Below are 16,277 nucleotides of genomic sequence, written 5' to 3' on the forward strand. Positions count from 1 at the left end.
TCTCTTTACCAAAAGTCTCCAAAATAAAGGGTTGGAAATTGTCATTGTTTTGCACGGGAGAACGCCGAAAGACTTTTACTGTTTTTCGCACTTTTCTCACGACATCTTGCAAGCTAGGTGACAAAAAAAGGAGAGACTTCTACTTCCTAAGAATCATCCTCAGCAACTTCTCAAGGTCATTTCCAAAATCATATACATCAGTGGAGGCTTCACTAGAATAATAGGCTACTTACAATTAGATGTCTTGTACAAAACAACACAAACAGCCAAATGGATCGCATGGGCATGGCAAGTCACATGTTGAGGGCTAGTGTCCTTTCCGAATTTTATCATAACACTGGCACCAGCAGTGACTGTTGCAACCACATCTCTTTTCAGGTTCAGACCAAAGCATTCCAATCGTTCTTCAAACAGCTTTACTGCATTTATGCTTCCCTGGATGCGAATCAGTCCCAGAGATTGAAGACTACTTTGAAAATGAGCATTTATGAGACGTCGTCTCATCAAAAGTCGATCATTTTTTGTTTGTTTGCGATAAACTCGTCATGAACTAGCTTTATAATTTTCTCTTTGTGCTTGATTACCAAATCCCGAACCTGCTTGTCAGCTTGTGGAATATGGACAAATCCTAACCGTCAGCTTTGAATGCTCGAGGCAGACGCTCGCTTGTGGAAATTTGATTAAATTTAAGCCTAATATCCACGGCAGTCAATTGACTAAGCAGTTCGTCGAGTTCAACGTGAAAAAGGAGTCAATCTTTCGGACTTTACATTTTTCTGCATAAGCTTTCATCAAACATGACTTCGCTGCAATCTGATGTTTTGATGAATTAGTCCTTTTGAATTGAAATGAATTCTCAAATTCATATGAATACAATTTGACTAAAACCTGATGCACAAGGTCCAAGCTCGTGCGATTGTTTAGCCATTGTTAGGCAATAGGTCGCATGAGAACACTCTGTGCTGAACTTAAGTGGCTAGCTACTGTAAAACTGTTTTAAATAAATTTAATCCACTTTTCAGGTAATATTGAACGGCAACTCAGAACTCCCGGGATTAGAAAAAAATGGCTAAAATCCCGGGGTCCCAACCCTAGTTCAAAGTCAAACCCCTTCGCTACCGAGCCGACGACTAACCTTGGGCACGTCACCTTCAATCTTACTCAAAAGTTAAATCAACTTCACTTGGAGCTCATGCCACGTAGCCTATTCCAACTACGAACATACGTATTTTGTTTTTTAACCTTTATTATTCAGTCGACTTTCGCTGTATGAACGCTTTCATCTGTAATAATGTGATTTTTCTTATTTTCCAGGTTTTATCTTTAAAATGACAGATATTAATCTACAGTATTTAAATTTTCTCTCGCGAGAGCCGCTGAAATAACTTTTCGGTGCAAGGGTTAAGGAAACAGCTATTCTCCACCATCTCCAATACAACAATATCTATCTATTTTCGCTCAGTAGGTCAAATGAATTATTATCAAATTAGCAGCAGATCGCCATGGTTAAGGTAGATAGGTCTACAGTCTTGTCTGTTAGTGTGGGTTCAATTATGTATTTAGTATCAAAATTTTTATCTTGGGACTGAAGCAAGTCTTTGCACGACTTACACTCCACGATGACACTTCGTCGCTCAACGCCTGGTTACCAAGCTTGTCTTAGTTTGGAAGTTTTCGCAAGAATGAGGACACAAAGAAGGGCAATGTGTATTTCTGGTTACAGAATATCAAGTTGGATCCAAACATCGATTAAATTATATGATCAGAAAACTTGCTTAACATTTGCATTTCCAACAAAATTCATGTTAAGGTGAACTACTTATATATTGATTAACAAATGATTTACCTATCTCCAACCCTTAAGTGATACACCGGCATTTTTCAAAATTATATCGTCAGGCCCTGAACAGCAGCAACATCGAAGCAGGCAAAGAGTGCACTGAATTTCGCCGAACAATTATTAAAAAACTGTTAAATAACATTTCAGCTTCGGTAGGCAACTTCTTTTTGCCAAATCTCCTGAGCTTACATAGTTATGGGCCTACGCGTTGCCTAGTTTAGCTTCATATGCAACAAATACGATGTGGGCGTTCATTCTGTTATTACGCCAAACACAGGACATCTTAAACACAAACACATAAACTGAAACAGCCGGTCTCGAGGCAATGTCGATTAAAATTAGCGAACTGACAAAGTACTGACGTAAAAACTAACCACATGCTTTGCAAGATTAGGATAGCTGTTGAGTACTGACGCAAAAAAATCTGAGCACCACAAAGATGTTAAGTTGTTTGATCAGCATTCTGCGGTCTGAAAGTACGTGACCGGTTGTAGTTTCCGGGTCCACCATTGCGCATGTTTCCTCTTGAAGAATAACCTGTAATCATGTATATGATGACATCGCGTGGTCACATTCTGTCTTTCTGGGAAGCATGGTTGTGATGAGTCAACCACAAGTCAGAGTACAGCTGAGCAATTTACGCATGTTGACTCAATCAAGTGATTTCTTGCATATGCATTGTATTAATGTATTGTATAGGGACTCGAGTAAACTGACATAAGTTAGAACTTACCCATCAAAACAAGGATAAAAATGCTACTTGGGTAAATTAATTCATTTTAGAAGTCGAGTACTTTCATTGCATACAAACAGTTAAAAGTAATTTCATATGCATTAACAACTTCCTAGAAACGAAGTTAATACAGGATGGTAAGTAATTCAAGTAAAGTTAAGTTACATCTCGAAAAAGATTCGATTCAAGTCCAAGAAAAGAGTCAAATAATCTTGATATTTTTTAAAAATCAAGTTGGTTAAGTTTAAAAATTGTGACATCGGTCAAATTACTGACTCGAGTTAGGGCTGGGCAATTCAGAATAATTTACCATTCTAGAATTATTCCGAATACATAAACCGAATCCAGAATACCGAATCGCCCGATTGATTGCTCAACTCCAAATACACATGTTCAGCCGTTAGATGTTTTATACTGTAAGACTTCCAGTGCCGTTACAATAACTCATCTTCTTTACAGTGCTTACAAACTGCGACCTTATTAGAAATTAATGTAAAATGCTCGCACACATGTCAAGTTTTCCTTTTCCCACGCATCTTTCCGTTAATAAATCAGATACGATATGTTTTAGGGTTGGGACGAAATTAAAATTACTCGGCCTAGTCAGAATCTTTATCATTAAGATTCGGCCGGGGAATTTGGACTAGGTACGTGATCTTGCATGTTGAAAGCAAAAGTGGCGCTTGAAAGCGCATTTGTAAGCAATAAAACTTAATTCCTTTTTGCATTATAAATCAATGCATAACTATCTGACTATCAGTTCCATGCTAACGTTACAGAATGTATGTTCAGAAACTGCAAGATTGTGGCCACAGTCGCCAACGTAGGAAGGGCCAGATCCTGAATTTGCCAAGGTGTTGCGCTTTTTAAAATCCTAAGCGGCGTTAAAACGCTCTAAGTTTTTCTAAATTAAATTCTTAACAATCACCTCCTGGTTTCTTAACTTGTCAATGCAAGCGCGAAGTTTTTTTCTGGTAATCGCTTTGTAGCCGATAACATCTAACTTATTTACGGTATAAAGTCTTGTTTAGGCGTAAAGTATTTCTACGTTTTTACTTAATAAAATCGCGTGGAAATGTCTTTTAAGCACAACAAAACTTGTATATTTTTGGGCTTTGGTAGAGTCTCCTAAGTAAGAACTTTTTTGTTCATTAATGGACACTTTTAATTGTGGGTTTAGAAATTATGCCGTGAAATATTGCAATTGCATATACACGCACCTAGGCACTGCAAGCCCGCTCAGCAACGTGCTGCGTGTCCTTATTTTGAACCCTGCAACTTTGCAGTGCATTCTGCGTGATGAGAGTGGTTTCTTCTCGAGCTCGTTTTCTCTTTTAACTCCTTGGCCAGCGTTATGTTCTCTGCCCAAGGCACTTCGAGAGAAAGATGCCAAGTTACGTCCCAACCCTTGTATGCTTGAACTTGAACAAAATGCACGTGGTGAATCGAACAAGTGAGAAAAAAATGCATGTGTAGTTTGTGTACGTGTGCGACACGTGCGAATAATGGTTACGTTTGTTTCCTTCAAACAATTGCATGCAAGAAAACTCGTGTGCATTTTTCTCGCTTGTTCGATCGCGCTCTCACGATCGTAAACCGAATCCTATTATTCGGTTTAAATTGGCATTTCGGATTCCAATCTTCGGGATTCGGTATTCTGAATTGCCTATTCCTAACTCGAGTCGTTTCACTTCTGCCTTTGAACTCATATAGATAAATAGTCAGCAAGTATCTCATACCTCTTCCTCCTCCTCCTCTGTTGGGGCCACTGCCACCACCTCCACGACGCTGCATTCCCCCATAACCTCCATTGTCCTATAACAGCATGACAAACAAGAACTAGTAAGTTAGCAACGAATGTATTATATTTGCATTTCTTTTTTTTATAAGGCCTTAGCTTTCTAGAGCAAGAAAACATATCTAACATGAAAGGATCAAGACATTATATCACTGTTTCCTCAAATGCAAAAATATCTGAATTAAAGCAAGGTAATTTTACCAAATAGAGTCCAAAAGCAATTACGATGTTACCTGTGGACGACTATACTGTGAGTTAAATGGCGGTATTGCTTGTGGGTGTTGTTGGTATCCTCCACCTGGCCCTCCAAAGTGCTTTGGATGACCCATGCTGTCAAAATTCCCATAGCTCCTATTACTATTTGGACGATAATTCCCACCTCGCTGATAAAAGCCAGTCATACCTTGCCCCTAATGCAGAAAATTGGTGTTTTACAGATGAAAAAGCATACAAGACTATTATCAGATTGACAAAAAGACAATATGATACGCAGGGTTAGATTTCAATGAGTGTCCTAGTGCCATGGCAAACAAATTTTGTATTGGGCATCCAAAATTTACCTAATTGGTTGCCCACTGGACAACCATTGTTTTTAATGATCGACTTTCAGGCTTGAGCTGTGCAGGACAATGCTATGGGCAGTTGGGCACAGCATGAAGAGATTGTATTAAAAGGTGTATTTGCAGGAAATGACTCTGGCAGTGGTGACCATACAATTGGCGATAGAGCTTTGCAAAAAGTAAAGCTTGATTTTCTCTGTTGGCAGATTCAGCTTAGTTTTCCAGAGTTGGGCATTCAAGTTTTTTGAGTAGCACCCATTTTACAGAGTCAGGATGCCTTGTGGAACCCACTCAGAATAATAAAAGTACACCCGGGATATGCAATGTATATTACTGTACTAGTCTACAGTGCTATACCTACAAAAGAAGATTATCAAATACCTGTTGGCGGGACATGTGATTTCCTCGGTAATTACCAGCAGGGCCGGAGTATCCAGTTTGCATTCTGTTCTGTCTGCTACCTGAGTATGGCTGATTGGCAGATGACTTATTGCTTGATGAAAGGTTTGCAGATGTGTTCTTGTTAGCCACAGATGAGCCCTCATCTAATAAAAAAACAAATGTTTTGCATTTGGTCAATATGAAAAAATTTGAATGGACAAAACACAAAAACTTTTCTTAATGAGTTACTAGTTGTAATTTATGGCAAATTAATGGTACGCATAATTTCCTTAACTGATATCTTATGGAAATAAATTACCTAAAATTTCGGATATGCAATACCCAAAAGAACACATTGCTAAAAAGTAATCCACAGTAGGCTTCAAAAGCACCAAATACAACAACAGGTATAATTTTATATTTACCGGTATTTTTAGAAATATCATCTTGGGATTTCGGTTCAAGTTGATTAAGACTTAACGATGCTGCTTCAGCATCTCCAGCTGACATGTGATGCTGTAAATAAAACTTGCTAAAAACAAACTTATTTAATGTAGTTTGTCTGCAAAGTAAAGAGAAAATAGCAGTCCATTGTAACAAATGAGCTGCCAATGGTAACACTATTTGAAATTTGTTGATCAAAGCAAAACAAATTCATTAATTCTATTCATTGTTCCAATTTTTACCTCTGCTACTGAATTAAAAGCTGAAGTGGCATCATCTTGAGGTAAACTGCCATTGGAGTTTTCTGTAGTTGAGGGTTCAGAGTTATAACTTTTATACCCAGACAATTTCTCATTTGGAAACGGAATATGTGCAGCTGGTGGGTCTGATGTAGCCAGTGTTTGTGATGCCACTTGCTGTGATGAAGGCAATGGAATTGGATCGGGGATGGAATTTCCACCTAAAGCACTATCAAATGGTTGTGGACTGCTTCCGGGCATAGAATTAAATGGTGATGAACCGTATGTAGAGTCTGGCACAGTCTGCTAAAAAGAAGCAGATTGATATCCAGATAACATATCGAACCAATGAGCAGGCAAACATTTCTATTGTAATTAATGGAAATACTCACCTTAACCATGTTAACATCGGACTGAACAGTTTTATATGAATCAAGAGAATGCAAACTCTGGCCGAAATTTGCAGATGTATTGCTCCTATCATAACTGTTTTCACTATTTCCAAAGGTTGTTTGGCCCATACCCAAATTATCCACCTGAGAGGTCATATTGCTTTCAGAGCCTTGGGACAATCTATTTGCTGCATAAGAATCGTCCGTTTCTTGGTCAGCGTAAACAGAGGCAAAAGCATTGTTTGAATTTGGATTGGAAAGGTGATGTGTTGGTTGAAAATTTAAATCATTGGAAGAAATATTTTGTCCAGTTTTATAGGAATTATCCTTTTCCGGTGCAGTGTTAGCAGAAAGAAAAGGCGATGATTGAAGAACGGAATTGTGAGGATTTGTAGTGTTCAGCTGATTGATGTTTGTATTATCATTGAGAACGTTGGCTTGGGGACCTGATGTCGAATCAGGATATTTCAGACTATGTTTGTTATCTAGTAAAATTTACAAAAAGTCTCAAACTTAAAAAGACAATTATCCCCTTGCAACAGCACTTAAGAACTTATGCAATTACACATAAAACATAATATTAATGCAAATAAAGCCCTAATACCAACTAAGCACATTACTACAAACACATATAAAAGTTATGATACCTTTAACTTCGATCATTGAATCTTGAAGAAAATTGTATTCTCCTTGCACATCTGCCAAGACTTCTTCAATGGTATGTGTGGGTCGCATGGATGTTGTTGGAACAAGTTGTTGTGTTGTTTTATTTTGTGTTTCATCATACTGGAAGGACACAAAATTGATAGAATTCTGAAAGAAGAAGTAACATTGTAAAATATGCTTTAGTAAATGTAAAGTACTATGGTATTTTGATCAACAAACAATTTCTTTGTAAGATTATTTAAACCGGGTAATATATAGCTTAAACCAGTGGTTCATAAACTGTGGTACTCTAGCAGCTTTTGGGTTATGTGTAAAATTTAAATTCAAATAACTTTTTGGGAGTTATTATCGCAACGACCGTATTGACTTGATTATATATTGGTTTGCAAAGTTTTTTGTACGATCGGTTATGTGGCTTACATTTTTGTATCAAACCGAAAAGTTAATCTGTTTGTGATATATAGCAGAGTTTTGATAGTAGGGTAAGGATAGGAGAAGCCTACTACACCTTATGTTCTTATGTGGCTTAATATATCACTACATGCAGCTTACAACCAAGGGCGGTTTATATTAAACTTTTAGCTGCAATAGATGTGGCTTATAATCGAGGGTGGCTTACAAACAAGGGCGGTTTACAATCAAGTCAATATGGCAAGTTACTTTTAGCATGAATAATTGAATATGCTTGTTGCTGCACTTTGTGATCAGACCCCTCTCTATTCATGGAACCTAAAATCGCTGTAACCTGTAACGTATCACACATGTTGTATGATTATGAGGCAAACGCATTTTTTTGTAATTCGTAAAAGCCGGTGTGGTGTCGTATTTAGAACTCTTTTGTGACATCATTGGTGAGGTTATACCCCACATAAACAAGCTTGTGAAAAAGAAAAATTTACATCACTCGTATTACATTGTGTTTTCTTGTTGATTCGTTTGTGATAATAAATATGATACAATTTAAAAGCAAAATTTTCTGGAGTCAGGGGGTACACAACAGAGTAAACAATACGTGGTAAGCGATCAGAAAAATTTAAAGCACTCAGTTAAACTAAAAGTAAGTTTGGAAGGTACATAGGTATTTCACAACTGCTCACTTAAAATTACATGCAAACTAGAAGATTTTTCAACATCATTCATTTTTTGAATTGCACAGGATATGATTGTTGGTATTTTTTAACACTGCTAAAATTCTTTGTTTTTCAAAAGAAAATCTCAAGGTCTCTGTAAATGAAACTGAAGGCAATTTACCGGCTGTATGGCATTCATGACATCTTCATTTGCATGTGAAGCATCTGTGAATGGTATGGAGGGTTTTCTATTCTGAAATATTCAAACAGATAAATTGTTAATAAATAAATTGTTATAAAGGTAAGGCTACAAAGTACTTTATTTGCTGAGTAACAACATTCTTTTTCTAAAATGTTTTATTACAAATCACATGAAGATTTGCAATTCAAAAATAAAGGAAGAATACTGGCAGCCAAAAATTGCAGCTAATGTTTTCAGTTAAACATTGTAAATGAACACAATACAATAATTTAGTTTCTCTTAACTATGTTTACTGTAATTCTGTTTGCCAAGTTTCAATAATATAATTAACTAGCTTGCAAGAGAGTAACCAGCTTATTTACTGATCTTACAGTACCAACCACAAAAAAGAAGGAGCTGGAATTAGAGTTGAACAAATTTTACTCAGTGGCTTAAAAATATGGTCTAAACAAAATACCTCTCCACTTTGAAGGGAAGACAGTTCAGTGGGATAATCAGTTTTACAAAAGGAAGAATCTTGGTTAATTTCCGAAAAAGGTTGAGCAGCTACAAAATAAATATCGTCAGCCACAAATAGTGGTAAAGAAACCTGAAAATTGCCTAGTATGAGTTGCAAGGCCAAAAAGTTTTAGAAGCTTTTTAATTAAAATCGATTTACTTTCATTGATGTTTGAATTTTGGTTTAGAGCTGAAGACGACGAAAACTCTATTCCTTCTTTAGGCAACTGATTCTGTTCATCAGCATACTCATTATCATCATCATCTAAGCTTGAAGTGGAGGTCTCACTCAAATCATCTGCATTTGGGACATCGGCAGCTAACACAAAAAATCCCATTGAAACTTAACAAATTCTTTTTACATTTTCTTCATTGCTAATATCTTAACAGATAAAATAAAACTATAAAAAAGGTGATAATACTTAAAAATCTATGTTAAAGAGAAAAATATTGACCTTAAATATCCAGCACAATCTACCGACTAATTGAGAAAAACACATAATTTAAGACTTTTAGGACACATTAAGTTTTTTGAAATTGTGTGTTTACATATGACGGTATTTACCATCAACATTTCCACAAAATTCCGGCAATTCTTCAAAGTATCCACATGAACAAATTCTTGTAAATATACCATGGACGACATCATCTTAATAGAAATGTAATATATACAAAATTAAAGTTTTAGAACAATGAATGCAGTAACACCACTTCACCGCATAGAAATTTCAACAAATTTTTATCAATAAAGAAAGTTGAGAAGTCAGATGCTGTTGTGTTTTTGAAAACAATGAACTCACAAGAGCTTCCACAAATAGCTTCAGTACTGGCATCATAAAGTTGATTCAAATGTTCCCCACATCTATCTGCTTCATCCAACAAACTGAAAGCATTTTCACAACATAAAACATGGTGGCTGCTCTCATAAAAATGATTTGTTAACTAACTTGTCTCCTTTTCCTTCAGAAAGACCAAGGCATGAGCTACAGAATCTAAGTAGAAGATCCATTTCTGATTGAACCAAAACCTGGGGAAAAATAATATACTTCAGTGTACATAAAAATTCTATATATTCACAACATGTTATAATATCGTTTAAGCCATGTAATTTGTAACAAGACAAACTTTTACCTCAGCATTTCTTTTCCCTTTTAGAAAATCTTGTTGAATCTGCTGTTGGGACGAAAACAGTCGAAGAATACAAAGCGATTTAGCCACAAATTGGGACCGGCTTAAATCATTTTCTTCTTTGGAAATTTTTTCCCGTTGTTCCACCAGTTGTTGTGTCTTATTCACCTATAACAAACCCCTATCTCAAAATTTCTAGCAACAGAATTTTCGATGTATTGGTCTTTCTAATTCAATTCAAAAAAACTTACATTTGTAATGCTTTTACTAACAGAAAGCTTTTTAAAAATGGAATTAAAATGTCCACAAATAATTGAACTTTCGTTTTCGTTACAATATGGCTTTAGCTACACTATCAGAGCTTAACAACAAATACATCTCAAACAATCCACTCAAAACACAACAATGTCGCAGTATATAGTATATACCTCTAAGCTAAGACAAGAAAACACTTTACAAATTTCCTTTGCAAATTCTAGGCTTCCAATAACTTCATCATATTTGCTAACAGCAGAATCTTGGTCTGGATCAAGAGCAACACCTTCTGCTACCATTTTGCGATATCCATCAAGTTTGACCTATAGCAAGTCAAAAAAGAGTTAACATGAAAACAAATAAAATGTAATATTAGATAAATTTGCGCTTTAAAGAGCGATTTTTAATATTGTCAGAAACGATAGAGAGTGTAATTGCTTCAAAGACTAACTGTACCTTTGTTCCAATGCAGCTTATTGTACCATTACATTTCAGACTTAGTGGGACAAGGTGCATTTATTCTATTGTAGTCAAAGGCAAAAACGCAGCATGGGCTTATACAACGAATATAGGATAAAAGCAATATTCTGGATCCATAGGTAGATGGTTTATACAGTGGAAGAATATCGTAAACACATACACATAGATGCAGCATTACTCACGCAATGTTAATAGGGATAAAAACTGCCGCTATTCATTGTGATTAAAATGGGCAACCCAAATATCTATTATATAAATACGATTTTTGTGTGGTGTGAAATTAACATACCTTTCGCTTGTCTAAATTCCGAATTTTCTTTTCCACAACAGTCAACACATGCTTGAGAGGGTCTTGAGCAATAATTTCATAGTTGGTTGAAGTTACTGATTTAGACATTGCCATCGGTAGTGTAGATGAGTTTTCAAACACCATCCCACATAAAAATCTATGTAGATTATCAAATATCGGATTTTCTGGAATCCTTTACAACCAAAAACTTACAGATTGCATACGACCTGCACAAATTATAAGAACATAAAACTTTGTCACATCAAAATAATGTTTTAAAAATAATGATTTAACTACAGGTTACGCAACACATGACATAATCTTAACAATTTTTAAATTAAAATAAGACACTAAACAAATAATTTCACAAAACAAAGTTATGCTTTTAAGATTTTTTAATACTGTACAGGGGGGGAGCAGAAAAAAATGCAAGTTTTTCATAGCTAAATAGCTATTGGATGGTACAAAAACAAAATTTATAACTAATGAAAAAAAGAACAAATCCAGTACCGAAACTACTGTCAGACAAGCATGTACCGACATCACTGGACATAGAAAAACCTAAACTAAAATGTGCAACGAATAAAAAGGGGAAAATTGCATTACCGGTAGTTCAGTGGACGTTAGGGTTGGACTACCTGGATATCGGTTAACCAAGGCAATTTTAGCTATCTGATATCTGGACAAAATTTTATCAGTTAACTGGATTACAAATGCATAACGTTATTGCTGCGTTTTTATGGCCTTTTTAGCTAATTATGAACTCCTTTATTTCCATAAACGTACAGAATAGCTTTTTAATTCACAGGTCTTTGTCGTCTATTCTCTCCAAGACGTTAAATGTTGACGGAACTCATTCTATTATGTCACAAACAAAACACAAATTGATCGAAATAAGCAAGTAGCATCACTCTAACACTTTAGTAGATCGAAGATGCATTGCAACATGAGGACTGGGTGGTGTTATAAAGAAAGTTGTTTGAGATCGATTGTATGCTTCTGAATTTACTAAATGTAAAAAGCAAAATTATAACTTAATGAACAAAGAATTTGTGAAATTTTGGATACGTATGTGCTTTTTTCATAACATTTGTATGTTTTTACAATTGACCCATCATGTTTTACTAGAAATTAGAATAAAATGTTGCTTTGTGCTTAAAGTTTACTATACGGTTTGCTAAAACAGAAATATCTGGACATACCCGTAATCCGGATAGTAAATATTATTGTTATCCGAACCTAGTCATCACTCATCATGTGTCAATACCTTGTTGCTCGGCAATGACCATTGTATCAATACAATTAGAATTTAATACAATTATCTAAGGCTGTAGAGTTGGGATGAGTCGGATCCGAGTGGGGATTTAGCCGGATATTGGCCTACTTTCTATCGTGCTGAGTAAATGGCTGCATATTTGGCAAAACTTATTTAGATAAATATAATATGAAACACACCACGAAACATGTACAATTCTATATACCCGAATAAAATCCACTCTTCAAGACAAAAATATCAGCCCAAAAAACGGAAAGGAGCTTATACGCCAGACCTAAAGTCTGGTCAAACCACTATGTCTCATTGGCTCAATTAACATACTTGTGACGAACATCACACCACTGCATCCTTAAAATAATAAAATTTGAAATAAATGCCTGTTTGTTGCCTTGTTGAAATTAATTGGCCGTCAACATAATTGAAATGCTTTTGGTCAACATTCAAGTTCTGTCATTTACAATGTAGCATTTCCGGCCTATTAATGTTTAAGCAAATTGTGAATAGTGATAAAACTCATTGCAACTTTACTATTTGTACATAGTTTATTGTGGTTACTTATTTATGCTTTAAAATGTTTTCTAGGTTGATTTTTCGTTCTTTTTTTAGAATGATTATATATATACTGTAATAAAAAGATTATCTGCACGGAAATGCAGTAGAATTTTTCTTGGCACAAGGTGGCTCATGTTGGCTACACTCGACCCTGCATTGTCATTTTGCGAAGGACTTTTTACAAAAGGATAAACACAATGCAGTGCATAACAATCGAATGGAAAACTTACACCACTGTTTGCACAGCATAAATATTTGCAGCTGTGCCAGATTACCACGTCATTAAAAATGAAGTAAAACAGACAAAATAAAACTGGTTGCGATAAATTGTACTTTACCACAAGGTTATCTGGTTAGTGATGATCATGTTAATTATAATACTACGTGTGTCAAGGTAATTTAATTGATCTGCGAAAATGGCTCACTGCCTACATTTCATTAACAGGTGGTAGATCCACACGCAAAAGTTCAACTGTCTTCGTTAATCGTAAACATGAAGCAATGGTCTCAGTGTCCAGGCTAAACACTTGCCAACTAAAGCTGCCGTTTTTCTGCTTTGATTAGCTATAAGCACAAAATATTGGTAAAATTAGAGACATCTTGAAAATTGTTATTTTCATAAGGTATATGCCGGCATGTAAGCCCATGCCCCGTGTTTTTGTCTTAGACAACAATAAAATAATCGCATTTCACACCAAGATGTGTCAAGACATTTGCTCGTCGCGACTACGCTACAACATCATAACAATGCAATGTGCTTTTGAACAAAAGACATTCTATAACGTAATCGTTATCAAAAGAAACACAAGTTCCTGCCAAATTGCCTGATTGACTTTCTATTTATGCAAATTAGCTAGGTTTTTGTTTTCTCACACATAAACTTCTAAGTGGTGTAACAAATTTATTTACAGTAAATCACATTTTCTACTGTGTTACAAATTCTCATTATAAATTTGTTCAAGAAAAATGTCTTCTGCAGCGAAGAGAACAAAATTTGTCGCTAGTTTTAAGTTAAAAATTAGAGTTTGCCAGAAAAACTATTAACATAGCAGCATCTAAAGAGTTTGCAGTGGATCGTAAGCAAGTTTGCAACTGGATTAAACAAGAGCATACGCTTGGAGCAGGGTTATTGAACTAGGGCGATATTGTCCATCCACAATTTTTGAAGTTGAGGGGCGATTTCAGAATGATTACCTGTTCAGAATCGGTTTCAAAATTGATGAGCGATTCAGGGGCGTATCCAAGAATTTTTAAGTGTAGAAATGAGTCTGAAGTTGACCTACAGTTATCAACAGCAAGTCTACAGAAAAAGGAGTAAATTAGGAAGCATTAGCTTGATAGATTGCGAAATTAAGCAATAATACATAATCAACGCTACCTGTCGGCTGAATGTTAGTCATAGTGACGCTTTTAACTTTTTTGTTAGCGCAATGCTCACCTATTCATTTAGGATTATGCATTGTGGACAATTATACTGAAACCAGTGCAGTAAGTTCACTTAAATTTTAGATTGTTATTATTTTTTATTACCTCTGAATTTGTTAAGAAAAGTAATGGTTACCAATGGCGAAAAAAGAAGATTAACTGCCGTTCATATCTTGATCCTGCACCAATAGTTCAAGCTATTCTGCTGAGTGATACTACCGTAAAACGAAGAATTGATGAAAGGAGCATAGTAAACACCCGTTAGCCAAAAATAATTTTGCTACATTCATTTAGGTTTACTGGCAGTCACTTAGTCTTTAGTAAACCTTATGGTAAATAAAAAGTATGTACTACTCTGTAGCATATGGTAAGGGATCTATGCGTAAATGACATTTGGAAGACATGTAAACCATCGATTATATGTAAGTTTTTTTTTTAAATCAAAGTTTCAGTGTCGCAGTTTCTAAACCAAGATTCTGTTATGTAAGCGTGGAATTCAGTGGCACATCTAGCCTGGGTGCTTAGGTGTTTAAACACCTCCCTTTGGAAATTTACCTATCATATATAACGCTAATATGCCCGTCCAAAAATCTGGCTAAAAGTTTTATGCCTTGTCAGTCCAAATTCTATACATGCATTAAAAAAAACATACGCCCTCATCCATAAAAAAAAATTGATTGAAGTTAAAACAAATTAATCGTTTAAGTCTGTTTGACATGTTGTGGAAAATCATTCACCATGGATATTGTCATCGACTCCCATTAAGACAAGGGTGTCTTATTACCCCAAGTACGAAATTAGGTGGGCCAAGGTTACCATACACCCTACCAGACGTCTGCTTCCATATAAACTTTGATTTAGTTTAAGTAATCACGGAAAATCGTTCAACTAAAGTCAATGTTCACCAAACACCAGTGGATTTGCAGGTGTTTATAGCTATAATTATTGCATTTTGATATCTATGGTGGCTCCTGCTTGGGACTGTTTTTGCATCTCTTTTTTCAGTTTGCAATAATTATACCAATAACAAAAGTTACGCAAACCTATGGTGCAATTTCAATGCGAAAAACGAAAAAGCGCAAAATGAATTAAAGGAGACAATGTAACACTTACCCTGAGAACAGCCAAGAGAAAAGGGATATAACCATAAGCGTCAACTATGGGAAATCCTTCGAGGTGCACAGTTTAAAGCTTCGCAAAACAACGGGGTGTTATGTCACGCTACTTCACGTAACCTACCTCATGCACGAAGCCAAACATGTGAAGACCTACGCTTGCAAATTGTAGTTAAGCATAGTTTAAAGCTAGATTTATCCGACGAAAAAACATAGTCATAAGTGTAACATGTTGCTTAGATTTGATGTTATGAAGGCATGAAGTATATTCAAACTTTGCTTGAAATGCAAGGCAAAATTAAGTGTAACAAGCGCCAGATACTTTGTAAACTCTTATGCATTTAACATCACATGCCTACGCTGACAGCCCAACTTAGAAATCATTGCAGTTTTCGACAAGAAATCGTGCTTGTAAAGACGCAAATTTTGGCGTATTGGTGTGCACTGAAGCATCGATTCTTTGTTTATTAAGCATGAATTGGCATACAAACAACCAGTTTTTTTTGGTTTAATTATTATAAATCAGCGTTAAGATAAGAAAATTTGAGGTGCATGTAAAAGAATCTTGTGTTTGAAGGTGCCACACTTTTCATTTTGACTTACCCAGGATGGAAAGTTTTCCTCGCACACAATTTTGCGATTTTAGCCACAACCTGTGCAATTTCGGAGCTTTTCTCCAAAAATTTGCGAGAGACAATTGAATCATAAGCATAAGTGAAGTAATAGCTACCGAAAAGTGCGAACACGATTCCATGATCTCAAATATACGTAGCTAAAGATTAGCTGTAACCGGGGTTGCTCTGAAGTGATCCTAACGATATCATGATTGGTAAATGTATAAACGCGAAGTGGCAGGGCCGGTTGTACGAGGTCTGTAATGAAAATTCCTCTGTTAACTCGCCTCACTTTATCTTAATTATTTTTTGTGTTTTGT

At 35.7% G+C, this 16,277-nt stretch overlaps 1 protein-coding gene across 3 annotated transcripts; it reads right to left on the bottom strand.

Annotated features, from left to right (window-relative positions):
- Nucleotides 1-2,077: 2,077 nt before the first annotated feature.
- LOC143450357 (uncharacterized) lies at nt 2,078-15,456 on the bottom strand. Of its 3 annotated transcripts, none has more exons than XM_076950890.1 (19): nt 15,342-15,456; nt 13,998-14,103; nt 10,976-11,202; nt 10,380-10,529; nt 9,955-10,119; nt 9,771-9,850; nt 9,624-9,706; nt 9,389-9,472; nt 8,984-9,142; nt 8,783-8,871; nt 8,305-8,376; nt 7,035-7,200; nt 6,388-6,833; nt 5,999-6,301; nt 5,738-5,828; nt 5,313-5,476; nt 4,605-4,781; nt 4,313-4,388; nt 2,078-2,377 (listed from the first exon to the last, which is right to left on the bottom strand). In XM_076950890.1, exons 3-19 carry the CDS (start codon nt 11,117-11,119, stop codon nt 2,283-2,285), a joined length of 2,544 nt encoding a protein of 847 aa, XP_076807005.1. In that variant the 5' UTR covers nt 11,120-11,202; nt 13,998-14,103; nt 15,342-15,456; the 3' UTR covers nt 2,078-2,282. The 3 variants fall into 3 exon arrangements, with proteins under 3 accessions (XP_076807005.1, XP_076806990.1, XP_076806997.1); XM_076950875.1 differs by having other exon boundaries at nt 6,388-6,872; nt 15,342-15,455; XM_076950882.1 differs by having other exon boundaries at nt 5,999-6,298; nt 6,388-6,872; nt 15,342-15,454.
- Nucleotides 15,457-16,277: the final 821 nt, after the last annotated feature.

This window comes from Clavelina lepadiformis, chromosome 1, assembly GCF_947623445.1.
Source record: "Clavelina lepadiformis chromosome 1, kaClaLepa1.1, whole genome shotgun sequence".
NCBI classification, from domain to species: domain Eukaryota; kingdom Metazoa; phylum Chordata; class Ascidiacea; order Aplousobranchia; family Clavelinidae; genus Clavelina; species Clavelina lepadiformis.